Raw genomic sequence first — 27718 nt, forward strand, 5'->3', positions numbered from 1 at the left:
CTGGGTAAATATGTCACCTCCAAGACTCTTATTATATGGTGTTCAGTCTGCTAAAAACAGAACTTGTACTTTTCATGCATTCCTTTCCTGCATGTGGATGTTGTAAAGATTATGCGAGATGATGTATGTGCAAGAGATTACTGTTGTTATGTTTGAAATAAATTTCATGGAATTTGTTCTAAACTTGGGATGCCGTAAATATCCTCCTCCTCTCTGCCATAACACACCAACTATTCCATCAGAAACATCATTCTTAGGCACTATATTCTAAATGAATTGCCAAAACCATGGGGATCTGGAAAAGAAGAACTGCTATATAATGTCTGGTATCATTCCTACTCCCTAATCTCTAAATGCAAGTGACCAAAAAAGACTCTCGCTCAGCTAGATGAAGCAGATTCCTCCAGTGTCATCTAAGTACATCAAGGCAGTTCTATGATCTGGAAGATCTAAACAGATGATTCACTCTTCAAGAGTCCTATTAAAAGTAAGATTTTTCCATAAATGAATGATATGCTTGAATTGAGAGAAAGAAAAAAACACACAAAAGTGTTTTCGAGAATTGGTGTGGTGGCCGGGCACAGCGGTTCACGCCTGTAATCCCAGCACTTTGGGAGACCGAGGCGGGCGGATCATGAGGTCAGGAGACCGAGGCCATCCTGGCTAACACGGTGAAACCCTGTCTCTACCAAAAATGCAAAAAAATTAGCCAGGCATCATGGCGGGCGCCTGTAGTCCCAGCTATTTGGGAGGCTGAGGCAGGAAGATGGTGTGAACCTGAGAGGCAAAGATTGCAGTGAACTGAGATCGTGCCACTGGACTCCAGCCTGGGCGACAGAGGGAGATTCCATCTAAAAAAAAAAAAAAAAGAATTGGTATGGTATGGGGGAAAGAACATGACATGGGCTTTGGTGTCACCTAAACCTGGGTATGAATTTCAGCATCAGGGTTTTAGGCAAGTTATATTACATCTCTTTGCTTATTTTCTAATCTATAAAATGGACACACTCATCCAATAGAGCTGAGAGAAAGAAATAATAATGCACATAAACAGGCTGGACGTGGTGGCTCACGCCTGTAATCCCAGCACTTTGGGAGGCTGAGGCAGGCAGATCACTTGAGGTCAGGAGTTCAAGACCAGCCTGGCCAACATGGTGAAACCCTGTCTCTACTAAAAATACAAAAAATTAGCAAGGTGGGGTGGTGGGTGCCTGTAAATCCCAGCTACTCAGGAGGCTGAGGAAGGAGAATCACTTAACCTGGGAGGCAAAGGTTGCAGTGAGCCAAGATCGTGCCATTGCACTCCGGCCTGGGCAACAAGAGCAAAACTCCATCTCGAAAAATAATAATAATAATGCACATAAAGTCTGCAAGTACCATAGCCTGAGCATAGGTAAGCACTCAAACAATGTCGGCTATTATTCATTAATTCAACCAGCACTCACTGAGTACTTTAAGTACCAGGCATTATACAAAGCATGCCTATGACCTGTATTGTAACTATCAGCAAATAGGAATAGGGCAAACCTAAGATGAATGCAGAGTAGATGAGTGCTTTTATTGTACAATATAAAGGACATGTAGAAAAGTTAATTTCTCACTACATAATAACTCCTGGACAGCTTAATGACCTGATTAAACTCTACCACTATGGAATCAATCCTTTAATTTGAATTACTCTTTTTCTTAACTTATTTATTTGGTCCCCCAAATCTGCTTTAAAATGTAAACACTCCTAAAAAGTAACAGCTTTACAAAAGAAAAGAGGGAGAGTAGCTACACTTCTCTCCAATGTTCTCTCTTCATCCCTGGTATCCTCTGTCTTCTGGTTCTACTGTTCACTAGCTTTGTTGGCCTTGGGCATGTCACTATCCCTCTCTGAGGCTGCTTCATCATTAAGATGGGGATGACGCTCTTCAGCTGCAATGATGTAAGTCAAGATTTATGGAAAAGAGAAAACGTATGGAGTGGGAGACACAAATAAAGCAGCAGGGAGGAAAGAGACACATAGAAAAGACAGACAGACGCTGACCAAGAGAGGAGGAAAGAGGAGAGAGGCAAACACTCAAAGAATAAAAAATGTGTATAGGGCAGAAATTTCACTCAATGAACATAAGCTCTTAGGATGCAATCCAGCCTGAAAAAGTCCACCTTGGTTGTGACATTTAAGATTTTTAGCATTTCCCAACAATTAAGTCATTCAGCAAGTGAATGGCAATGGCTTCATCCACATCTTCAAGGAAAAAATGAAGACCTGCTGAGAGGTACAGAGACGGTAAAACCATAGAAGAGCCAGCAAACTTCATCAATTTGTTTGAATGTTCTAAGCAGTCACACTTAAAAGACTTAAGCCATATTCTGTGATATTAAAAAATGTGTATTGCTGTATATACTATACGTTTGTGCCAAGATATCATTGTAAGTGGTTATATACACAAAATTATGTATTTACTTTTGTTGAGCATTTCAGGGAATTTTCAAAGACAATATAAATTCTTAACCTTTTGTGCTGATTTTAGATCTCAACCCTATAAACGCTAATTTTTGTTCTCTATTCTCTTCCTTATTGATGATGTATTGAAAGGTAAAGGATTTTTATCATCAGACTGCCTTAACTAGGTTCTGACCCTCTTTTTCTAGGCAGCTTATCTGATCAGTTGAATAAATCTGTTCTATAAATATTAACTGAGCTCCTACTATGTGAGAAACAAAAAGAACATAGGGATTCATAAGAAATTATTCCTGTCTTAAAGGGTCTTGGACTTTGGTTCATTGCAGGCCAGCAATTCACATCATTTGTGAATTTGGATAGACAGTTGTAGAAAGTAGAAAAGTTCCTCTTCAAAGCTTGTCTTGGTTTAAAAATAAAATAATAGACACTAGGAATAATAGCTCCTTACTCTAAAGCCTCCTATCAACTATCAGTTCTTACACTTTAGCCCAGTTAGTTGCTTTGGCTTACTCAGGCATGTCTGGACAGGCCCAGGCAAGTCTTAGCCTTAAACCTTTCATAAGCAACTTCCTCTCCTTCTTTGTTCTTCCTTGCACTTACCTATTTAGGAAAGTTTTAGGCTATTAGCAAATTGGTTATCAGTTTAAGATTGTGAGGTTCAGCTCCAGTCAATGGATGCAGGATAGAGCAGTAAGGATGACCCAAAGGCATAAGGGATAAATATGTCTGCCTTTCCTTTGTTCAGGTGTGCTCTCACCATTGTTCCATCTGTGTGAAGCACCCTTTCTGCAGAAAGTAAAGACTGCCTTGCTAAGAGGTCCTTTGTCTCTGTGCTAACTTTTCTTCGCAACACTGATTATCTATTTCTAACAACAGTTACACCTTATGACAAAGTAAGAAATTTCTAAGTTGAATAGTATCAGGATGAAGGCAAGTTGGTCAATACCTTGCCCAGTTTAAATGCACTCAATGTATTTCTAGGCAAAGTCAAATATTTTCCCTCTGGCACTACCTTTATTTACTTCTCATCTGTCTTCTTCCAAGTTTCAAAACTCACACATACCTTTCCAATCACTGTTCTTCTCTAGAACCACACTGTTCACCTGCATCTGGATGAGGGGGGTCCCACACCTGGCCCCCTATCACAAAACCCCCATTTGCTTTTTCAATAGAACCCAACAGGTTTCTACAATATATATTCCCAAATGAAGCAAACTGCACATTTTGGCCTTAGTTTGCAGTATCCTGAAAGCAAAACCATCTACTCTTCTGAAGATATCACAAACTAACAGTAAATTAAATGGCTGCTGTCTCTCATTAAAGTGTCTAATAAGGCACTAAAAAAATTACATTATGAGAAGGTAAAGCTGAAGGTTACAAACTAACAGTTTTGTCTGAACAGTGTTTTAAAAATCTAGTAACTGAAAAACAGAAAAATCTAGTAACTTAGATTTCTGAGTTTTCTAAAACAACCTGAAGATCTGGCAACAGTGGGTCCACACCCACTCACAGCAATAATAAGCTGGCAGGGGTGACAGGTGTCCTCTTTCAGTAGCACAGAAGCTCTCAAGCACATGACGGTTTTCCGAAAGATTGTTGTGACCATCAAGGACCTGTGCTATGGTAATACTACACTGTGCCTAGGCCTCATGCTGGAGTTCAAGGAGTACATCAGTAAGCAAAACATAAAAACCCCTACCCTTGTGCAACTACACTGCGGTGTTGAGTAGACGCTGAAAGGAGATGGAAAAGTCACCAACTAGAAACAGTCAAGTGAAGGTTTCTAATGTTGCTGAGAACACTTAATACTATCCTTGAGAGAATCCTTTTGTAAAGTGAATGTCCACTCCCTCCTTTTATCAGTTTTGAGATCTAGATTGGGTGTGCTTAAAATGAATCCATATTAATTGCTAGATTACAGTGTCAATTCCTATGTCTCTAAATGTCCAATACAAATATCACCATCACTCAAAATGATGTATAAACTTCACTCATAGATGCAATTGTCTCCATACCATATACTCTATATCTAACAGTGACCTAAATATACTGTCTAAATTTGTGGTGAACCTTTTCAGATAAGCATTTTTTCATTAAAAGGTAATACGATATGTTCTCCTTTAAGATTAGCATTTAAATGTACTAACAAAATTATATTGCATATTAAATTAATACTAAAAATTTCAGATTTACATTCAATTCTATTTTTGAACATAAAGCAAACCCCTTATGTTTTGAGTTTCTAAATCTCAATCTTAGAAACTTTCAAAACATAAGGGCTTTGTCAACTGCCCTCAATTTCTGCCTTTGCTGATGTACGCTAAAATCTACAGGGCCTGATAGTCGCGTAACAGGTAAATGAATAAAAGACGCCAGAAAGATTGCTTGATGACTTGAAAAAGTGTCTACACAGAGGAATTCACACATTCTAATTAAGTTCTCCTGATGTTAAAATTGCAAGAAACCATGAGCTGTAATAGTGAAGGCAGTTTAAGGCAAGGAGAAGAGAAAATTATCCATATTGTCAAGCTAAATTAAAATTATTTCATCCAAGAAAGTCTGGTTATGTCTGCCTTAAACCAAATCATATTGTTTGATTTCACAACTTGAGTTACTGAGAATATAATTACTGTTTAGGAAATTCTTCTCTGTGAAATTGTTCCCTAACTCAGCTATCACTACCATCACTATCCTAGTCATCTTGTGTAGAAGTACAGAAGTTATCTTCAATCTTGATTTTGTGACTCCCAAGAATTGGAAGTATCTAAGACAGGTGGTATCTGAAGGGAGAGTAGGCTACTATTAAGTGACTCAAATCCAAGTCTTCTGGCTGCTAAGCCATTCTTTCCATTATGCTGTACTAGCTCTTCCTCAATAACTTAAATCTAAAGCTTTTAGAGCTAGCAGAGTCAGTATCTCATTTAATCTTGGTGATGACCCTGAGACGTAAGCTGAGGCAGACGTAATTATTTCTAACATACAGGACACTGGGTATCTAAAGGATAAAATTATTTGTTCAAAGATGTTATACCTAATGCCAGTAATATCTATAAGACATAACTATTAGGAAAATAATTGTGTGTAACTGAAATATATTATCTTTAGAGTAATAGTATCTTTAAAGGAGTGTAGTATATCTGTTAGGTTTGTATTCTGAGGATGGTAAATACTAGACATCTGTACTACCCTCTCCTTTCCCACTGTTACCTTTTAGCACATTCTTTCCTACTGGAGCTGAACCCAGTCTCAAAATCTTTCTGAACCTCCTGCTCCAGAAAGACCCGTACCAGTTGACTGGCATGGCATTCCTGTTTTCACTCTCCTCACTTAGGTCCCACATAGTATAACATTTGTTTCTGATGTTTTCTTTGCTTTTGACTTGATAGTTGTTGTTAATGGTTCTCATATTATATCACGTGTGTATACACTGTCTTCTGCATGTACAGAGTCCTGCTTTTCACTTTTTATTTCAGAGCCTCAACTATAGTAATTCATACACAGTGAATCCTCAGTGTTCTGAATGTACCTGAGACAAATGGATGGTATTTAGGGAAAAAACCTAAAATTAAAAAAATAAAAACTGCCGTTATTTCTGAATATAATTTAGATCAAGGGTCAGTAAACATTTACTGTAAAAAGCCAGATAATAAATATGATAAGCTCTGCTAACCAGATGATCTGTGACACACCCACTCAACCCTGCCATGACAGTGTGACAGTACCCACAGAAAACACATTAACAGGTGAGTATGACTATGTTGCCATGAAACTGTTTATGAACACTGAAATAGAATTTTCGTATAATTTTCACAAGTCACCAAATATTACTCCTCTTTTGATTGTTTTCTCCAACAATTAAAAAATACAAAAACCATTGCTAGCTTGCAGGCCACAGAAAATCAGGAGGCAGGCTGAATTTGGTCCATGGCCCAGAGTTTACTGACCCCTGGCCTAGATCTAGAGTTGTCAAAGTGAGAACTTCTGGTGGTCTGCAAGATCTTTTCAGCAAGTTCAGTTACCAATGTGTGAGACAAAATTTTCTTTGTATACATCAACAAAATAGACCAAATGTAGATGCAAATATGAGGATCTAGCTACCTTCTATTAAATAAGCCAAAAATTGAAGAGACTGGCAAAAATGTAAAAGAATGCCACTCTTCTCAATAATTTTTCCTCTATGTTTGTAAAATGTAAAGTGGTATCCCATATCAAATACTGTTTATATTAACATGCCACATGCTTATTTTTAATATGTTAATATTTTTTAAATTCTTCAGTTTTGATTTCTAACATGATAAATGTCAGTTGATATAAACAATAAACAAAAGCTCTCTGGGGGCTCTCAGTAAATTTTAGGAATGTGACCAGGCGTGGTGGCTCATGCCTGTAATCCCAACACTTTGGGAGGCTGAGGCAGGTGGATCACCTGAGGTCAGGAGTTCAAGACCGGCCTGGCCAACATGGCAAAACCCTGTCTCTACTAAAAATACAAAAATTATCTGGGTGTGGTGGTGTGCACGTATAATCCCAGCTACTTGGGAACCCGGGAGGAGGATGTTGAAGTGAGCCAGGACTGCACCACTGTACTTCAGCATGGGTAACAAAGTGAGACTCTGTCTCAAAAAAAGAAAAAAAAAAAAAAAAAAAAATTAAGAATGTAAAGGGAGCATAAGACCAAAAACTTTGAGAACCAGCTGCTGAGCCACAGATAGATCAACTTATAGCTCGTGCATTGCCAGCAGAGTGTACCTAGGCCTGCCCACGAGACAAAACCACCCGGGAGACAACTTCATTGCAAGCTCTATCTTGGCCTCTTCCCACCTAAAAGATTCCTGGCATTTCTCTGATTAGATCCTGATTTGGTCAAATGCAATCCCATGCATTTATGTTCTTACATAATAAAGTTAGTGAAGACATGGTGGATATTTTCATAAAAGAACTCTTTGGATCTATGTAGACCATTAAAGTACTTCAGCTTTTACTCTGTCAAAACAGGCATCTAGAAGCAAGTCTCTCTCCCTAGCCTCTATTTTCTAATCTTTAAAAAAAAAAAAAAATTATTATTGCAATTCCTTGCCACCAGAACATATCTCAAAACGATTCATTAGCTCATTTACATATCATAGTGTACCTTTGACCTGGCTACACAAATATTGTGGGGGCCTGATCCTAATTAGAACCCTCACAGCAGTGTTAAATCTAAAGAAAGAAAATCCACTAGACATGGTACAAGTTTAATTAATAGTGCTAATAATACCGCACTAAAATTACATTTTGCAAGTAAGGCATACAGATCTTATAGAAAATTTTTTTAAAGTGTTAATATTTTGTTTGTTCTGTCATTTGAAATTTAAAAACTTTTTAAAATAAAATTCTAGGGGAAATTTTTATTTTAGTTATTTTAGGGGAAATTTATTTTAATTCCAGTGTTACAATATACAGGGAAACCTTATATAAGGAAGTATTTCTTTCAATATAAATATACATGAGGTTTGACTGTTTATCCAAATAACGTTTACTGGTGGCCTGAGGAAACATTTTCTTTCTTTTTCCAACCTCATTTTAGAGAGATTTAAGAAACAATAGCCACGATTTCAACATTTATGTTTTTTTTTTTTTTTTTTTTTGTGAGAGGGAGTCTCGCTCTGTCGCCCAGGCTGGAGTGCAGTGGCCGGATCTCAGCTCACTGCAAGCTCCGCCTCCCGGGTTCACGCCATTCTCCTGCCTCAGCCTCCCAAGTGGCTGGGATTACAGGCGCCCGCCACCTCGCCCGGCTAGTTTTTTTGTATTTTTTAGTAGAGACGGGGTTTCACCGTGTTCGCCAGGATGGTCTCGATCTCCTGACCTCGTGATCCGCCCGTCTCGGCCTTCCAAAGTGCTGGGATTACAGGCTTGAGCCACCGCGCCTGGCCATTTTGTTGTTCTTAATTAGAAAGTGTTTCTCCATGAGTATATGATTCTAAAAGTCTCCATCCTTTACCTTGTGGAATAATAACTTTGTAAACAATAACAAAAGAAGAAACAATTTATATTTTTGAATATTTGTCCTTCAACCTGTATTATAAAATTACTTAAAAATCAGGAATTGTGATTGGATGCTAAGTCGGCCACAATTTATGAGTACTGGTTCCAAATAGTCAAATAAAATACATTTGGCTACTTAGACCAACACCAAAACTGAAATTCATTAGCATCTTTTTTTTTCAAGATTGAAAAATTGCTATTTATTTGACAAAAAAAACTTTTGCATTTAATAAAGAAATGTTAATAACTGGTACATACATTAGTTCAAAATATTTTCACTAAGCACCAAATAGAATAGTTCCCGGTCTTTTCACTGAGAACACCTTTGAAAAAATGCCTAAAACAATCACTTTATTTAGGTTTTTAACCAAGAAATCGAAAGCTGCCAATCAGAGTTTCTAATTACCACCAGACAACCAGTAAACAACCTTGAGGTCATATAATGTGAGCTTTTAAAAGCTTTGTTTAATCTCTACATCCCAACTGAGGGGATTTGTTGGCCTCAGGCTGGTAATCACAGGTCCATGTGCCAGATACTACACACACACACACACACACACACACACACACACACACACACCACTGAATAATAAGTATCATGGATAAAGGATAAAGACTATACGGCCCGTGTATATTTAAGGGGAATAATGTCTAATTCTCATGGCTGTACAATTAATTCATAAGCATCTTTAAGATCAGAAAGCCACTGGCAAATTATTATCTCTTTGGGGAATTATTAATCATTTGAGGGAAGAGTGAAAAATACATTAGAAGAATGTTGGGAGCTGTGCTGTTCAAAAAAGAACAAAAAATAAACTTAAAATATGGGGAAAATGCTTACTGGTTAAATCTACAGTAAAAACAAAAGTCTCATCATGATTGCAAAACATTCCAAATTGTGAAACTTTAGTTATTTGTAAAATAGACAAAAGTGAAGCAGCTTCCTCAGTCATTTTTTGAGATCTCAGCATCAATTTAAAGAAAATGCTTATATTTAAAAGAAAGCCTATTTCAAAATACGAATCCCTACATTAAGTACATATAAGGACATGAGGTAAATTTATGTCTCATATCATACAATATTCCTGCTCCATGTGTGTGTAAATGAAGGTGTTGGGAGACTGAAGTTAGAAAAGGTTATTTGCTTCACTCTTCACTTCTTTAAGAAATACAAGCTTCTCAATCCTAAAAGAAGCAAAGACTATAGGACTAAATAGATGCTCATGTGAAAAAATCGATTTATATAAAATTGGTATGTGGACCACATGGAAGAATGGGAAAAGAAAGGACGTATGTACTTCACTGTGCAGAAAAGATATATTATTTCTGGTAAATACTGTCTAAAATTTTTTTTTGGTATAAAAAATTATATTGCCTGCTCTAACTCTTAAGTCAAAATTATGTCCACTAAAACATCTGAATGTAATAGTTTATAAGGAAGGCAACAGATTTAAAAACCACACGGAATTTTATACTACCACAATGCTAAAACGGATCAGAGAGATTTTGGTCTATAATTGAGAAGATAACGTGGTCTTCTGAGAAAACATAGCTAATATTACTCCAAAGCGGCAAAACCAGAATCAAAGTATGGTTGTTTTAAAGCATGGCACAGCAGTTTAACTTGAACAATACCACTGGTATTTAAATAAAATAGTTTTCAGTTTTATTTTGTTTTCCCAATTCCCCTCCCCAGCAATGGGACAATACACATAACTAGCTGCTGGGAAATTTTCTGAGCACTTTGTGGAAACTGTTGGCTTTCAGAAATGGGCAGGCTGATTTGAACCAAAAATTAGACAAAATACAGAATTACAACAGTAGAAAGCAACTTAGAAAGAGGATCAAGCCAAGCAGATAAGCAAACTTTATAAAATCAGTTAACTGGGCTGTTCATCAAGTCAGTTCCCTAATTTCAAAAAGCCGAACCAAAGCAAAGCATGTTGACTTACATTGCTTCTTTAGTTCTTTCAGCTGTTGTTTAAACTGTACAAATTTTTCATTATTTTGAAAGTCTGCATCAGAATTCTTGTTCTGTAAAGCCAAAAATTTCTTCTCCACCAATAATTTTAAATCTGGTATTTTTTCTGGACGTTCTTCTTTTACCTAAGGGAGACAACAAAATGACCTGAGTTAAATGTTAACAATAATAGTGTTAACAAAGTTTTGCAACATTGTTTTTATCTCGGATAATTCAAAGCAAAAGATAGTAAGGTTGAAAACAATCTCTTGAACAAAGCACCAGAGAGGTTGGGACATGTTCTAGGACAGACTGCTGGCAAATATTGAAGGGACTCATTCATGCCAACTACTCATTCTATTTTGGCTTCCATAAGCTAGTGGCCCTTCAATGATCCTACTAACTTGTTGTCTTCTGATAACTACCAGTGACAATCACAAATATGCAACTTCATCAGACCTGAGCATCACTACCCAAGTCTGGTCAGTCCTCTCTCGCACTCACCAGTGGTTATTCCATCCTTCATGCTCAACAATCTTTTTTTTTTTTTTTTCGGCCCTCCCTAGCAGGTGAGAGTCACTTCTACTTTACAAAAGTGGCTGGGGTTTTAGCCTTGACCTTCCATAACGTCCTGCTATGCCAAGGAATAAGTGCTCCCTGATTCTGTTCAAGGCTAAATTCTCAACCCATGTTCTCCTCCATTCCCAATATTATAAAATCATTTCCCAATATTATAAACTTTCAAATACGCAGAAAGTTTGACGGAAGAATATTGTGAACACTCATTCATCTACTTCCTAGGTGCCACAATTAACATTCTGCTCTGTGTGTGTTATCACATATCTATCCATTTATCTATCTCTCTATCCATTCTCAACCCTGTTCTTAATTACATCTTCTTCATCTCCTTTACAACAAACTTTCCTCTCTACGCACTCTTTTCTCAAGAACCTTTACACAGGCCCTTCACACCCCTTTTTTGAAAACAAACAACCTCTTATAATCCCAGCTTCCTGCCCCCAGTTATTTTCTGTTCATATACCACCTCCCTGGGGGAAAAAAGGAGCCACTCTTTCCACTTTCTCATCCTCCAGCTTTAGCCACTATAGTCAAGCTGCTGCCTCACCACTTCGCTGCAGCTGCCCTGCATCAGGCCTTCATAATTGCTCCCTTTCGTCACTGGCCCTTTCCCGATGCTCCTGCTGCCAAGCAAAACTCACCAGACTCTCTACTGTGCCCCATACACGTTAGACAGACTTCTACTCCAGGAACACTCTAGGAATATTCAATTGCTTATTTTTATGCCTCTTTCCCCTAATAAAGTGTAAACTCCTTGAAAGATGTCTGATTTATCACAGTATTACCAGTGCCCAGCACACAGTAGGTAGTACTCAACATGTATTTCAAATAAGTTAATCTTATTAGCTCCAAATATACTTACCCACTAAAAGCCACGATTTATTAGCTGCCATTATTATTAGTATACAGTACAATTTCTAGGCTGGAAGACAGCTTAGAGATAATCTAATCTTGATCCCCTCCCCCCAGTTTCACAAATAAATAAAATGATTTAGAAAGAAGTCAAATGACTTATCTTCCACATCCAACTAGTCAGAGGTGATGCTAAGACTACAAGTTAGATACAGAAAATTCTTGATATTGGTTCTAGTCAGTGGCATATATTCCTAATCTCTATGAATCTGAGTCATCAATGCATATGAATTCAAAAGATTATCTTCAAATATCTGCTTTAACTTTTGTCACAGAGAAAAAACATATAATCTTCTTTTGCTTAATTGCTATGCATTTTGATTACTAAATAGAAAATGAGAATTAAGCATGAAACCAAAATGTCTAAAATTTATATTTTAGTGTAGGAACTGTCTTCTTGTATTGCCAACCCCCAAGTGCTGGATTCACCATTAAAGGGAGTTTTAGAAAACATGGAAAGGCTTTAATGACAAATGTTATATGTAATTAAGGATTTAACAGAAGTATTGTATGGCTAAAGAACCAATAAAGCTCAATTTGGAAAAGAGAAGATAGAAAGGCAATTTAATACTGCCTCATATCTCAAGAATAAGAGCTATTATACATGGTGACTAGCTATCCTCTACCTCTACATAATAGAACAAAATGCAGGAAGTTCAAAATTGTAGCATCGAGAATTGAGAGTAGACCTAGAAAATAAATTGCTGGTTCTTTAGAATAGGATTATAGGCTTTATTTCTGGATTTATAAAATAAAATGGACTCACATCCACCTAAGATGTTAATGGTAACATTACAGGAAGGCATTCGGGTGAGCCTTGTCAAGGTGCAATCAATCTGAAATTATTATGTAATTTGGAATGATCTAAGCAGATGATAAGTAAAATCTGAATGCTGTCTTCCAACAAAGTCTCTAACACAACCTACTTAATTTCCACAGTTCCACTACAACCATTGCTGAGGAGGTAAAGACTGAGTAGGGAGTGGGGGCAGTGAGGATGGAGGGGAGAGGCATTTTGAGGTCTGACAACATGACAACCTGAAATATGACTAGGAAAAGCTGAATAAACTAAATTTTTAGTGATTGACTGTGTTTTCCCCCATAACCAGAACCTTTAGAAAACTGCTGTAAAGCACATAAATTCACTGCTGTAAATGTCTTCTCTGAAAGTTTGAGTCTGCATGGTCATCCATTGCAAAGAGAACTTACTGTACTCTAGCTATCAAAATGAAATTTTAAAAAATTCAACTCATTATCTCTTTAAATCAATAAAATAAATGGGCACTATTTTTTAATGGTTTCTTGCTTTGTTTGAATATCTAAGAGAAATAGATTAATCAGAGGAAAAAAAATTGAGTGGCTGATCATGTAGTATGAAAAAGATAATAAAGATGACCCTCTTTCCCTAGGATAATTTTTCTTTTTTTTTTTTTAATTAAAGAGACAGGTCGGGCTCTAAGACAGGACTTAGAATCTCAGTGAATTAAAAGATACTAGGTGTATTAATTTACTAGGGCTGCAATAACAAAGTACCACAGATTAGGTGGCTGAAACAACAGAAATGTATTTTGTCACAGTTCTAGAATCACGAAGTCCAAGGTCAAGGCATCAGCAGGGCTGGGTCCTATGGCATCACATGGGCTTCCCTCTACACAGGTCTGTGTCCAAATTTCCTCTTAAGGACATCAGTCATATTGGATTAAGACCCACTTGCTGACCTCATGTTAACTTAATGACTTTTTTTTTTTTTTTTTTTTTTTGAGGCAGAGTCTCGCTCTGTCACCCAGGCTGGAGTACAGTGGCACGATCTCGGCTCACTGCAAGCTACACCTCCCGGGTTCACGTCATTCTCCTGCCTCAGCCTCCCAAGTAGCTGGGACTACAGGCGCCCGCCACCGCACCCAGCTAATTTTTTGTATTTTTAGTAGAGACGGGGTTTCGCCATGTTAGCCAGGATGGTCTCGATCTCCTGACCTTGTGATCTGCCCGCCTCGGCCTCCCAAGTGCTCAGATTACAGGCATGAGCCACCGCGCCTGGCCAACTTAATGACTTCTTTAAAGACCTGATTCCAAATACAGTCAAATTCGGAGGTCCTACTAGGGGTTAGGACTTCAACATATGAATTTCAGAGAAGCACAATACACTGGATTAATGTTTATACCGTTATAATTTAAAAATGAGAAGTAAATAGTAGGTACCATGCTTACATGATAAAAATTTAATTCTGCCCTTCGACAACAAAACGTCAGATTTTTCCGTACCACCCGCTTACTCATCCAGTATTCAGTGAGTGCTCTCTATGTGCTAAGCACTGTAGCTAAAATGAGAGTAGACCAGAAGAGTGGATCAGGAGCAGAGGGTCAACAGCCCTGGAAGCCAGGTTATAGAACTGAGACCTGACCCAACAGGCAGCGAGAAAGACACTACAAGATTTCAAGGAGTAAAGTGATAATGAGAGTTAAAAAAAAAAAAAAATTACTATCGTTAATGCCTGGAGGACACACAACTGACAGGGAGGGAGAGGGCAGTTGCTGCCATATGTTAACTAATGGCAAAGGGGCTGGCAACTGGGACGCTGTTTTGAAGCAGAATCACCAACTCTTGTTGTGAGAGGAAGACAAGGGAGTAATGATGCCTCCAAGATATTTAATGTGGACAACTAGTCAAATGCTATTGTCTTGAGGAAAGCAGCAGAAATCACTGAAACAAGACTTCGAAGTGAAGTTACCTAGTATGAAGCTGGAAACATTTAAAATGAGGGCATGGGAAAAAGAAGAGAGATGAGAAAGAAACTGAAAAACTAAAGAAGAAAATCAGCAATGAGGAATGCTACAGAAGAAAGGAAAGAGAAAATTTCCATTAGAGAAGTGCTTGTCCTTTGGGGAAAATGATGCAAGTGAGCTTAAGTAAGAAAAGGGCTAATCCTTAAATCCACTGGATTTAATTACAAGGCATTCTGCACACAGCGCTGGAATTATGGCTCCATGAAGCTTCTCTCCGACAAGGGTTATGTCCCTGGTGTCTGGCACACTGCCTGTTGCACAGTGGGTGCTCAGATGATGTGGGTGAATGAGTAAATTATAAGAAGGCTAAATTACACCGTGTTGAGATGAGAAAGGGGTTAACGGAGTTGTGTGTGAACCAATGTATAAAGTTTGACGGCAAAGGAAGAACAAGATGAGAAGCAGATCAAGGGAATGAGAGTGCTAAAGATACTTGTTTATTTGTATAGAGGAACAGGAGCTAGAAGTTGTTATGATGGAGGAGAAAAAACTTGGAGCTTGGGATCAGACAGATCTGAATCCACTCTGGGTATGGATCTTAAGACAATTCCCTGGGCCTTGAAATTCTCTCATCTCTTAATTAGGAATCAGGAACACCCACTTCAATGCTGTGAAGACTTAACTAAACCAAGCCTGTGTTTAACTCTGGCCCATAGTAAATGATCAAAAACTTTTATTCTTTTCCTTCTAACTTCAGCATAGAGACTTCAACATAGTTGTGGGATGAGGAGGAGCTGACAAAGAAACATATATAAAAAACTAGTAAGAGAAACCAAGTAACAAATTTCATTTGAGAAAACCATTCCAGTACCACGGCAAAAAATAGAGAAGTCTGCAACCAACTGGGAAAGCATGTCAATTGTCTTTACAGGTGTCAGAAATGCCTATGGGGCTAGACAAGCAAGGATATGAGGAAACTCACAGTAAGTGCAGGCCCACAGGAAGTGATGAGGACTGTGTGAAGTAGATGGTACAAGCCCCAGATAAGAGGAAAGCTGTTACTTGACTGCCAATGCCTACTGCCACGTAAGAAGGCAAGCCGAGGTTTTCCAGGACAGTTAGAAACCGGAATCTTTATGAGACATTTTTCTGGTTTTTAAGACAATGTATAGTATCGCTGTGAGGTAAATAAATGAAGCAATAAAGCACTCACCTGTCTGACCCAGAAAATACTCAATAACGAGTAGCTGTTAGTATTGTTACTATTAGTATCTATCTATATATACCTCCAGTGTTGCTGAATACACAGGTCTGCAGCTCATCAAGACTGACATAAAAACACCCACGTGGAGCAACCAGTATATGGATTTTAATGGAAACCATGGAAATGAAGGGGATCACCAAGGAGACTGAATAAATAGAAACAACAACAACAAAAAAGCACCAAGACCAAACTCTGGAGGATACCACATTTTAAGGGCAGCTAGAAGAGTTTAAAAAGAAAAAGTTAAGGAAGAAATTTTGAGATCTGTCAAATGCTGCAGAGAAATCAAGCTAAATAAGAAGTGAAAACTGTGCATTAGACTTTTGAGTCACTAGAGACTCTAGTAAGAGCAGACATACGCACAAAGGCTGACTCCAAATATCCAGGTCTTTGTTTAATGAATTGCTTCAAAAAGAAGGAAACAGGAACAGGGAGAAACACGCAAATCCCCAGAAATTCCACAGACTCTTCAATGAATTGCTCATTTTAGCTCAAAATCACTTGTGAATACTTAGCTACATGTAATTAGAACCCAACACCCCTATGACTGCAGTATTTCTCTATGTCAGCAAGGAGAAAGTAATCAATGAGTTGACTGTTAGGAACTAAGTTAGGCCTCCAAATGGCTCTGTCCTTATAAACAGAGGCTTGTTTTAGAAAAAAAGATAATGGTAGAAACAAAAAGCAGAACTCAGTCCTTACCCATGCTGAAACTACGTATTATTTTCACCATATTTTAACACAAACATTAAATGTATTTATATGACAATAATATAACTCATTTCTTTCAAACAATATTGTATGCATAAGTAATTACTTAAAGTGTGTCATTTTATTGCCACAGGGCAAAGTCAAAGTCTCCTCCTCTTCCAATGATCATTATTGCCTTATAACCATCGTTTCACTGGGAAGGGAGATCACAGGGGCTAAGGATATTAATGAGCTGAGTCATTCACACACTTTTTGAATCATGTGAGAATCTAGTATAAAATTAGTCATTCCTGTAACTGAACCAAGACCCAGATTGATTGACTTTCTCCAAAACAGCCATTGTTAGATGTCTGCCTCCCAAAATAACACATACCCAGTGATTTACATTTTGGAAACGACACAGCCTTCAGAAGTTTATCACAGACACATACTAGTGATAAGCAGTTTGCTTTGTGTTCTGCTTAGTACTAGTACTCTAAGTATTCCAACTTTTTATTCCAAGTTTTAATTCGTAGTGATCTAAGGTTATGGAACTGCTTTCATGCTGGAAATCCAGAGGGAATTGCCTCAATTGATCCTAGAACATTCATTCAACAAATAATTACTGAGTCCCAGTTGGGTGCCAGGCATTATGCTAAGCACCAAGACATTTATGGAAGATGGCCCACACTTAATGACACACCACCAACCCAACTTGTCATGCACAGGGTAAATTTATATAGGCCAACACTGTCTCCACCTTTATGTAGCAAAAAAACTTGGTAAAGTTGTTTTTAAAAGGCATGCCCGAGCTGAGAATCATCGTGCTTTCACTGGGTATAACCTAATTGCACGTACATATGGACACACTATATTTTCTAGAGTTAGTATATTGCCTCTGTCCTATTTAAAAATCACACACACTAATGATGACCAGCATGGATTATATCCCTTCATCTCCTGCCAGTTTCTGTTGCCAGTTGCACAACTTACACTGAACTCTATTGGACCAAATCACCTGTAGCTGAGTATGTTTCCTAGTGCCACTATTTAGCATGGTTTTGACTTCTGACAAAACACTTAAGAGAGAATACTTCCTTGTTGAGCATTACGACACATCAAATGGACTTTATGGTTTGCCAAGGTGTTGTAATACACTATTATTAAGTAGCAGCCAACCAAACATGGAAACACCTTTCCTCCTTCAAGCCTTTTGGAAAAACTGTGAAAATGAATAAGCTTAAACATGGGTAAGAATGCTATTTGTCTAGTTCTAATGAACTAGTCTTATTGGAATAGACAGTTGTCTAACAGATGGAAGCTGAATGAGGCAACCTGCCATCTATGTGCATCTGTTACTAAACGTTTATGCTGTTAAAAATTACTCCAATAAATTTCCCATGGCACCATGCCCACTATAAGATGATGACCAACCGGAATGATTTATTTACACAGAATACAGCATTTGGTTTCCCATACTGGTGGAAAAGAAACCAAACTGATTTCCCATCTCTGGGTTTTTTTGTGTTGTTTTGGCAGAAATTCATAGAAACATGCGTTATTTATTTATTCATTTATTCATTCAATAAATATTTACTGAACATCTACCACATGTGGGAACCATGCTGGGCCTTGGAGATGTTATAACAAACAGACTAAAGTGGTCCCCATTGTCCTCAGAGGCTTTTGATCTAGTGGGGGAAACAAATATTCAAATATCAAGCAGATTATCGCAAACTATAAAAAGTGTTGGGAAGGAAATATATCAAGTGCTGGGAGAACATACAGCAACATAGCTATTCAGAATACCATTTCACAGACAATCTTTTTAACAGTGCTCAATTTAAACACAGGTCATAATGAGGGCAAGGTGAAATGAGGATTATTATTATTGCTAACAACACTTTGCACTTACACAGTACCTTTCGTCTGAGTGGTTCAAAGCCTTATATACACAAAAATATCATTATCCCAATTTCACAGATATGAGGAACAGGCAGCTCACAATAGTTAAGCGTCTTGCCCAAGGTCATAGTGAGTCACTGTCAGCCAGTTTCAACTCATTCAAACCTCCGTTCACCTTAAATGTTTTACTTTGCTTGTGCTTCCAAGTAACAACTCAGAATGGACTTAATTTTATGAAAACATACATGATTTCAGACATACATGCTAACTTTTAGCGGTCACTTGTCAGTCTTCGTATGAAAAGACACATATTCTGAATATGAAACTGCCTTTCCTGTCCACCACACCTCTGCCATCCACAGAATGACTGAATGCCTCATTCATCGCCATGGTATCTCACTCAAGATTTAACAGTGAAAGAGTACAACGATGGAACGATGCTAATAGGATTTACTGTTCTTACCACATACCCTATCATCTAGAAGATCATCTTTCAGTATGCTGAAATCATCTTCTGAAGATTCAGTTCCAAATAAAATTAGATAGGGTGGTGTCTCCCAAGATGCTCAGAACCAGTGAATAATAGAAAACATTGTTTCCCCCACAGCCATAATACAGGGCCCAGTAACCAAGGGACAGAAGCAGAATTAGTTACACATCTTCTCCTCCCCCTCATCGCACCTAATGACCAACTTGCAATTCCCCATCACTGCGCCTCTGGTTCTGCTCGTTTAATAGTCTCAGCACCCAAGTGAAGAATGATTTCACCAAGGGACTCAACAATGCCTCCACTGATTTGAAAGCTTAAACTGCAACCTAGCAATTCTGAACTCCTCATGACACAGAACAGGGACAAAAAGGGAGGTGACAGAATTGGTTGTGTTAATGAATCTTGATTATCAAGGGTAAAGAAGATTGCTGCAACAAAACGAGAGAAGGGAGGTGTGTGTCTGGTACCTGGAACACCTCTTGGTTTGACCACATCTAGTGGTAAAAGATAATGGAAGATAGAAACAACTCCATACAGGCAGGACCACCAACGACTCAAAGCCCCCTTCCCCACCCCTATGAATGACAGTCTAAAGTGTTGTCAGATAAAAGTCAGTCAGATAAAAATCTACAATTAGCTGAGAGCTGGCTGAGGGCAAAAAGAACATGGAATGAGCGGTGGAGGAAGGGAGTTAAAAATACAACTTTGGATCAGAACCAACAGCAAAAGCTAAGACTGAAATAAATATTCATATTTATTATTTGGTCTGATATACACACATTTATGTTTTTAACTAATTTCCCCTTCTCCTTTTCTCCTCATGTTTCATAAAAATAAGTTGGTGGCTCACTAGATGTAGAGTGACATAAGGGAACCTTAACAAAAGGAATAAGCTCAGCTCAGATATTTTGGACTTCAAGGTGGAAACGGTACCTGGTAAGATGTATCATTCCCCCTTTGGGGGAGGGGGAGAGCATGTTTTTCGCTTTTAGAAAAAATAGCTGCAACACGTTAGGAGGAATCATTTTGTTGTTGCTGCCACTATTTTTGTAAATTTAAGTCTGGGAAAAAAGTGTACACAGAGATTGAGTAGCCAAGCTTACCTGTCTAGAACTGTTTGAACTAAATCATTATCCTAAATCTGGGAATTTCTCACCTTAGGAGTGGTATTTCACTGCAGTAAGAACCAGAAATTCTCTCGGCTTTCCCTGCAGCAAGCATACAGATATGCCACCTCAGTCCTTTGCCTGTAAGACTTTAATTCTTGAGAATGACACGAGGGAGGTGCAGCACAGAGGGTGCTGGCAACAGACCCTGGAACCAGATTATCTAGGTATTTAACCTTTAAATCCCAGTTCTGCCTTGTATTAGCTGTGTAATCTTCGGCAAGTTACTTCACCACTCAGAAAATCAATTTCTTCATCTATAATCTACTTAACCCTTGAGTATTACATGAATTAATGTAGATAAAGAATTTAGAGTTTTAAAATACAGTAGCCAACATGGTCATTAAAATCTAAATGAATTAAATAAAATTAAAAACTGAGTTCCTCGGTCACACTGCCAAGTGCTCCAGTGTTCAATAGCTCTCTTTGGATGTGGCTTGTGACTACCACTCTGGACAGAGCAGATACAGAACATTTCCATCACTGCAGGAAGAGGCACTGGGAAGTGCTGACATAGAGAATACTTTCTAGTACTCGGTAAGCACTCAAATGATAACAGCTGCTATTACTATTACTGGTATTCTTATGGTCACATTGTCGTTATCATTATCATAGCAAGTTTAAGATGCAGCCAGACAAAATCTGGTAGAAGAGACGAACAAGAAGCAATTTAAATGCTGTAATCTGATCAGAATTAACAGCAGTATAAGTAGCAGCAGCTGCTCTCAACTGTCTATTATTGGCAAGGTACCGAGGTAAGCACTTCACATAGATTATTTTATTTAACCCTCCCCCAAACAAATAACATCAGAGGTAAGAATGAATACATCCTATGTTATTGATTAGGAATTGAAGCTAAGGAGTGGTCTAATTACAAGGGGCTGAAGATCTCAGTATTGGAGCTGGGACTCACTGCATTAGCAGGTCTGTTATATTGTTAAGTCCATGACATAACTACTACCCTAGACTTCAACTATTTACTTAGAACCTATTGGGAGCCACACACTACTCCAGATGCTGGGAACACAGCTGTCAAGAGACCCAGTTCCTGCCCTTGTGGAGTCAGTATTCTACTTGAGTAGAAGAATAATAAGAAAACATGTAACTAACCAAATGGTAATAAGTACCATGGAGAACAATTAAGCAGAGTGGAGATGAGTGAGCTCTTCTGTGATGGATGGTCAAGGCAGGCTTCAGTGAAAAGATGACATCTGAACCAGAGACCTAAAGAAAATGAGGGGGTGAGCCATATAGTTGGAGTCACAGTAAAAAGGGTTTGGGGAGTAATGGGGATGAGGTCAGAAGTATTAATCAAAGCACAGTGTGAAGTGGGACAGATGACGGAGGGTAAAAGCTTTTATTCTGAGAGAGATGTGTGAAGGTTTTGCACAAAATAGTAAGAACTTCTGATTGTCTTTTTTAAAGGGTCATTGTGGCTGTTAGGATGAGAACTTTAGGGGAGGAGGAGCAGAAGCAGGAGACTAGTCAGTAGGCTGCTGCAGATATCCAGGTAAAAGGTGATGATGGCATGGATTAGGAAGACAGTAGGAGAAACAATGAGAGGTGGTCAGACTCTAAATACATGTTGTAGGTAGAAATAACAATGTTGGCCGGGCGTGGTGGCTCACGTCTGTAATCCCATCGCTTTGGGAGGCCAAGCTGGGTGGATCACCTGAGGTCAGGAGTTTGAGAACAGCCCGGCCAACATGGTGAAACCCCATCTCTTCTAAAAACACAAAAGTTAGTTGGGCATGGTGGCACATGCCTGTAAATCCCAGCTACTCAGGAGGCTGAGGCAGGAGAATTGCTTGAACCCGGGAGGTGGAGTTTGCAGTGAGCCAAGATAGCGCCATTTGTACTCCAGCCTACCCAAGAGGCCAAGAGAGCAAGACTCTGTCTCAAAAAAAAAAAAGAAAGAAAGAATAAGGTTTATTGATGGACTGGATATGGGTATAGGCTGTGAAAAAATTAAGGAACTAAGGGCAACTCTGGATTTTGGTCTAATTAAAAATGGAATAGTAATACTGCCATTTTCTAAGATGGGGAAGTCAGGAGGAAGAGCTGGTTTTGGAGAAAAACAAGGGTTTAGTTTTGGAAGGAATGGAATAGTAATACTGCCACTTTCTAAGATGGGGAAGTCAGGAGGAACAGCTGATTTTGGAGAAAAACAAGGGTTTAGTTTTGGAAGGTTAAATGTTCAATGCCTATGAGAATGAAATAAAGTGAAAATGAAGAGAAGACAGTTATACGTCTGAGACGCGGTTTTGGAGAGAGGACTAGGTTACAGCTACAAATGCTATGAAAAATGATTAACTTCATGATGTTATGAGAGCACATGAGAGTAATCCACTTGGCAAACAGCGATGGGATGATGTCAGAGCAGGCTGTAAGAAAGGAGCTAGCCTCAGTCTGTGAAGAGTAAGAAAGAGTCAGCTATTTGGAAATGAAAAAAAAGCACTCCCAGTAGATAGTGTGTGCTAAGGCCAGAGGCAAGAGAACATTCAAAGAGCCGGTGTAAAAGAATAGTACAAAATGAGACTAGAGAGGTAAGGAGGGGTGTATACCATGTAAAGAAGTTTGAGGTTACAGTTGAAAGTAACAAGGAAAAACTGAAGAAAGTAAAGTTACGGAAAAGGCAGGCAAAAAAAATCAAATGTTCACTTTAGAAAGATCTTGTAGGCTACCAGGTAAGAAATATAGGAGAAGAGAACAACTGTGTGCAGCCAGTGTGCCCACGGGGACTGAAGACTATGAACATGGGAATGGAGGTAGGTGAATTAATTTGAGAAGCAGGAAAATTTGGAGATGGAATGTAAAATGTTAGGAGCTAGGGGAAGTAAGGACAACAACAGATTTCTGATAGGAGAAACTGGGTAGATGATATTACCATTTATGAAGTTACAGAATCCCAGGAGAAAATCACGGGGAAAACGTCACTGTGGGACACGAATTTAACAAGCCTATAGCACATTTAAGTGGAGAATGTCAAATCTATCATTAAGCTCATGTGTGTGGTTCTCAGATGAGAAATCTAGAATGGAAATAAAGATCTGGGACTCAGCAGCATAAAGACAGCAATTTAAGTTATGAGCATAGATGCTATTTCTCAGGAAGAGTATGCAGTGTGAGAAAGGAAGAAAATCAAAGAATGGATAGGAATAGCAAGCTTTACTGAGTGAAGAGATGAAGTAGGATCTACCAAATTGATTATGGAGGTGTGACCAGAAGCTAGAAGAAAAAACAGATGTGTTGTCATGAAAGTCAGGGGAATATTAAAACTCAGGAAGGAAGGAGCAGTTGTCAATAGCAGAGAGGTCAAATAAGAGAACGACTGAAGAATATTCTCTGGATTTGTTACTAGGTGTGTAACCTTGGGTGAGTCACATAACTGCGAGCCCTATTTTCCTCATCTACACAAAAATGCTCTTATTATCTACTACACCCTGGTTGAGAATACATGGTAATGTGTATAAAGCACCTCAAACAGTGTTAGACACACTAGGCATTACAAACAGGTGTCATTCTTATTACCACGTATCTTCTGTTTGTCAGATAGGCAGGCCAAAGTAACAAGAAGAACAAGGGTTGAAAGCACCAAACTATACCTATAGTCTGAAAGCCTGTGTGCCCTCCAAATTCATATGATGAAATCCTAACCCTCAGGTGATGGTATTAGGAGGTGAGGGCTCTGGGAAGAGATTAGGGCACGAGGGCAAAGCCCTCATGAATGGGACTGGTGCCATCATAAAAGAGGCCCCTGAGAGCTTGTTTGCTCATTCCATCTTGTGAGGACATAGCCAGAAGGTGCCACTAAGAACCAGAAACTAGGCCCTCACCAGATGCTGAACATGCCAGCACCTTCTTCATAGATTTCCCAGACTCTAGAACTGTGAGAAATACACGTCTGTTGTTCATAAGCTACCCGTTTATGGTATTCCGTTACAGCAGGCCAAATGAACCAAGACAAATGTCCATGGAGTTCAACAGACAATTTGAGAAAGGGCAACTGGGAGAAAAGACTCTAGACAGTAATTTTCCTTTTCTTCCACCCTCCTCCCAGTGTTTCCTTTCTCACTCCTTCTAAATGCAGCTTATAACACAGAAATTCCCAAGAGCTTGTCAATGGAATCTATTTAAGCATACCTTAGCATTTATACAAAGAACAGTGTCTTGCTGCCATTCACTACAATCTTCATGAGCTTGTGATACAGACGTTATGCTCTTAAGAAGAGACAGCTTAAACTCATGAGCAGTCCACAAAAAAATACAAAATCTTTCACAGAAATTAAACCCATAGACTAGTGATTTCAAAAATTCTTCCAACAGGTTTTGAAATGATAAGCCAGGTAATATTTATCAAATGAAATACCCTAACTATATGATAATGGAGACCTTTGAACAACCAAACTGACTTTCAGCTTGGTTTCGACGTTGACAAAATGAGTCACAGAGAAGTTTCCCAGATGGTATTCAACATATATTTTCCTATCAAGGATTAAAGTTCTGTCTACCCTTTCCTGTCCTCACCTCCTCAAAGACATCACAGCATGTGGAACTGAGAAAACAACTTCCCCCAATGCTTGCATTTCTAATGTAGAAAACATGTTTCCAAAAAAAAAAAAAAAAAAAAAATCTTAAAAGAAAAAAATAAAAGAATTCCACTGATTTTTCTCCCCAATCTAGCCTAAACTATTCCCATCTCTTTAGCATAATTTCTTTCATAGTCTCTTTGCCTTAGGATTGACTTTGCAATTTTTTTGTTGTTGTTGTTGAGACAGAGTCTTGCTCAGTCACCAGGCTGGAGTGCAGTGGCGCGATCTCAGCTCACTGCAACCTCCGCCTCCTGGGTTCAAGCAATTCTCATGCCTCAGCCTCCCGAACCTGGCTAATTTTTGTATTTTTAGTAGAGATGGGGTTTCACCATGTTGGCCAGGATGGTCTCGATCTCCTGACCTCACGATCCACCTGCCTCAGCCTCCCAAAGTCCTGGGATTACAGGCATAAGCCACCGTGCCTGGCCTTGACTTTGCAATTCTTTTAATGCAACTCTCAATATACAAAGCCTATATTATGTTCCCTTTCCTAACTGCTTATTCTGTTTTACATCAAATTCAAGATTTCCAGGAATCAAATTTCTTTTGTGTGTGTGTGTGTGTGTGTGTGTGTGTGTGTGTTTTTGAGATGGAGTCTTGCTCGTCACCCAGGCTGGAGTGCAGTGGCGTGATCTCGGCTCACTGCAAGCTCCGCCTCCCGGGTTCACGCCATTCTCCTGTCTCGGCCTCCCGAGTAGCTGGGACTACAGGCGTCTGCCAACGCGCCCGGCTAATTTTTTGTATTTTTAGCAGAGACGGGGTTTCACCGTCTTAGCCAGAATGGTCTCGATCTCCTGACCTTGTGATCCACCCGCCTCGGCCTCCCAAAGTGCTGGGATTACAGGCGTGAGCCACCGCACCCGGCCTCAAATTTCTAACTAATGAGAATCTCAACTTTCTTCTACATATTTAGATAAACCTCCTTTTACTACACAACTCAGTAGTGGTTGGTCATACCAAAGCTTATCTGGTGGTAAAGAGCCATCTTGCACTAGAATCGAAACAGTTAGCTACTAAAGGCACAGTGAAAGAAGTCTGCCTTGCCCCAGTCTTTGTGTGAGAGTACATGTGGAGGGGAGATGAGGTGGGAGACAGTGGAGGAGGAATCCACATATGTGGTGCTCTTTTTTTGAAACATCTTACTCTGTCAGCCAGGCTGGAGTGCAGTGGCACCTTTATAACTCACTGCATCCTTAAACTCCTGGGCTCAAGTGATCCTCCTGCCTTGGCCTCATGAGTAGCTAGGACTACAGGTGCGTGCCACCAGCCTGGCCAACTTTGTGTTATTTATCCTGAGGAATGTAAAAGACTTGCCAGGAGAATGGAGATGGAATAGTGCTAAGTCTCATGGAAGTCCTTTCTTACTGAGGCACTCTAAACCAGGAAGACCAGCCTTCCACAGCCGGGACCACTGGGGAGTACCCCAGCTAGATGGGAGCAGAAGCATCTTCCCTGGGTCCTCCAGTCACACCCTCCACAACTAGAGGATCTTAAGAATCAAAAGAATGAATTCAAAAAGAACAGGAAAATGTGAATTGTGTTCTTTCTTCTGTTCTTGCTAAGCATCCATTAAAAAAAAATCTATTTAAGGGCCGGGCGCGGTGGCTCAAGCCTGTAATCCCAGCACTTTGGGAGGCCGAGACGGGCGGATCACGAGGTCAGGAGATCAAGACCATCCTGGCTAACATGGTGAAACCCCGTCTCTACTAAAAATACAAAAAATTAGCCGGGCGAGGTGGTGGGCGCCTGTAGTCCCAGCTACTCGGGAGGCTGAGGCAGGAGAATGGCGTGAACCCGGGAGGCGGAGCTTGCAGTGAGCTGAGATCCGGCCACTGCACTCCAGCCCGGGCGACAGAGCGAGACTCCGTCTCAAAAAAAAAAAAAAAAAAAAAAAAGGCCGGGCGCGGTGGCTCAAGCCTGTAATCCCAGCACTTTGGGAGGCCGAGACGGGCGGATCACAAGGTCAGGAGATCGAGACCATCCTGGCTAACACGGTGAAACCCCGTCTCTACTAAAAAATACAAAAAATTAGCCGGGCGAGATGGCGGGCGCCTGTAGTCCCAGCTACTCGGGAGGCTGAGGCAGGAGAATGGCGTGAACCCGGGAGGCGGAGCTTGTAGTGAGCTGAGATCTGGCCACTGCACTCCAGCCTGGGCGACAGAGCGAGACTCCGTCTCAAAAAAAAAAAAAAAAATCTATTTAAGGCCAGGTGCGGTGGCTCACACCTGTAGTCCCAGCACTTTGGGAGGCCTAAGCAGGGAGACTGCTTGAGGTCAGGAGTTTGAGGCCAGCCTGGTCAACATGATGAATCCCCATCTCTACTAAAAATACAAAAATTAGCCAGGTGTGGTGGTATGCACCTGAAATCCCAGCTACTTGGGAGGCTGAGGCACGAGAATCTCTTGAACCCAGGAGGCAGAGGTTGCAGTAAGCTGAGATGGTGCCACTGCACTCCAGCCTGGTGACAGAGCAAGACTCTGTCTCAAAACAAAACAACAACAAAACCTATTTAGTATGACTATAGTAACTGAAAAGATAAGCAAAACATCTATTTTGAGATCATAACATTTTTTCAAATCCATGAATTAACTTCCAAAGTGCCATGAGTTTTCTAATAAATGGTAAGTCTGATTTCAAATCCCTTTACACTGTACCACATGTCTACAGTCCAGAATGAGGGCAATCCAAGGATATGAGGCTGAAGCTTTTCCCTGTTATCACATCTCACCCAACACAATAAAGATTATGAAATTTTTAATACTCCAGTTTATTAATGCTCTTTATCCTTTACCTGCTCTGTTCACTCCCATCTTGCAGCCTATCAAAATCTCTGGCACTGCCTTCACTGTAACTAATATGGCTTCCTGATATTTGAAGTTACTTCCCACTAGCACACCTATCAAACTGCCTTTTGCCTTCTAATTCTCCTCCATTTAGAAAGATTTTCTGACTAAATGAAA

General features: G+C 39.4%; 1 protein-coding gene across 7 annotated transcripts in view; it reads right to left on the reverse strand.

The window, feature by feature from the left end:
* NSMCE2 (NSE2 (MMS21) homolog, SMC5-SMC6 complex SUMO ligase) overlaps positions 1-27718 on the reverse strand; it is a 277617-nt gene that overhangs the window by 174357 nt on the left and 75542 nt on the right. For all 7 annotated transcript variants that reach the window (XM_010363913.2, XM_030937289.1, XM_030937286.1 and 4 more), the window contains one exon: positions 10429-10582. In XM_010363913.2, the coding sequence (XP_010362215.1) occupies positions 10429-10582 (154 nt within the window). The remainder of the gene's footprint in view (positions 1-10428; positions 10583-27718) is intronic.

Source organism: Rhinopithecus roxellana, chromosome 9 (genome assembly GCF_007565055.1).
Source record: "Rhinopithecus roxellana isolate Shanxi Qingling chromosome 9, ASM756505v1, whole genome shotgun sequence".
In the NCBI taxonomy this organism is placed as follows: domain Eukaryota; kingdom Metazoa; phylum Chordata; class Mammalia; order Primates; family Cercopithecidae; genus Rhinopithecus; species Rhinopithecus roxellana.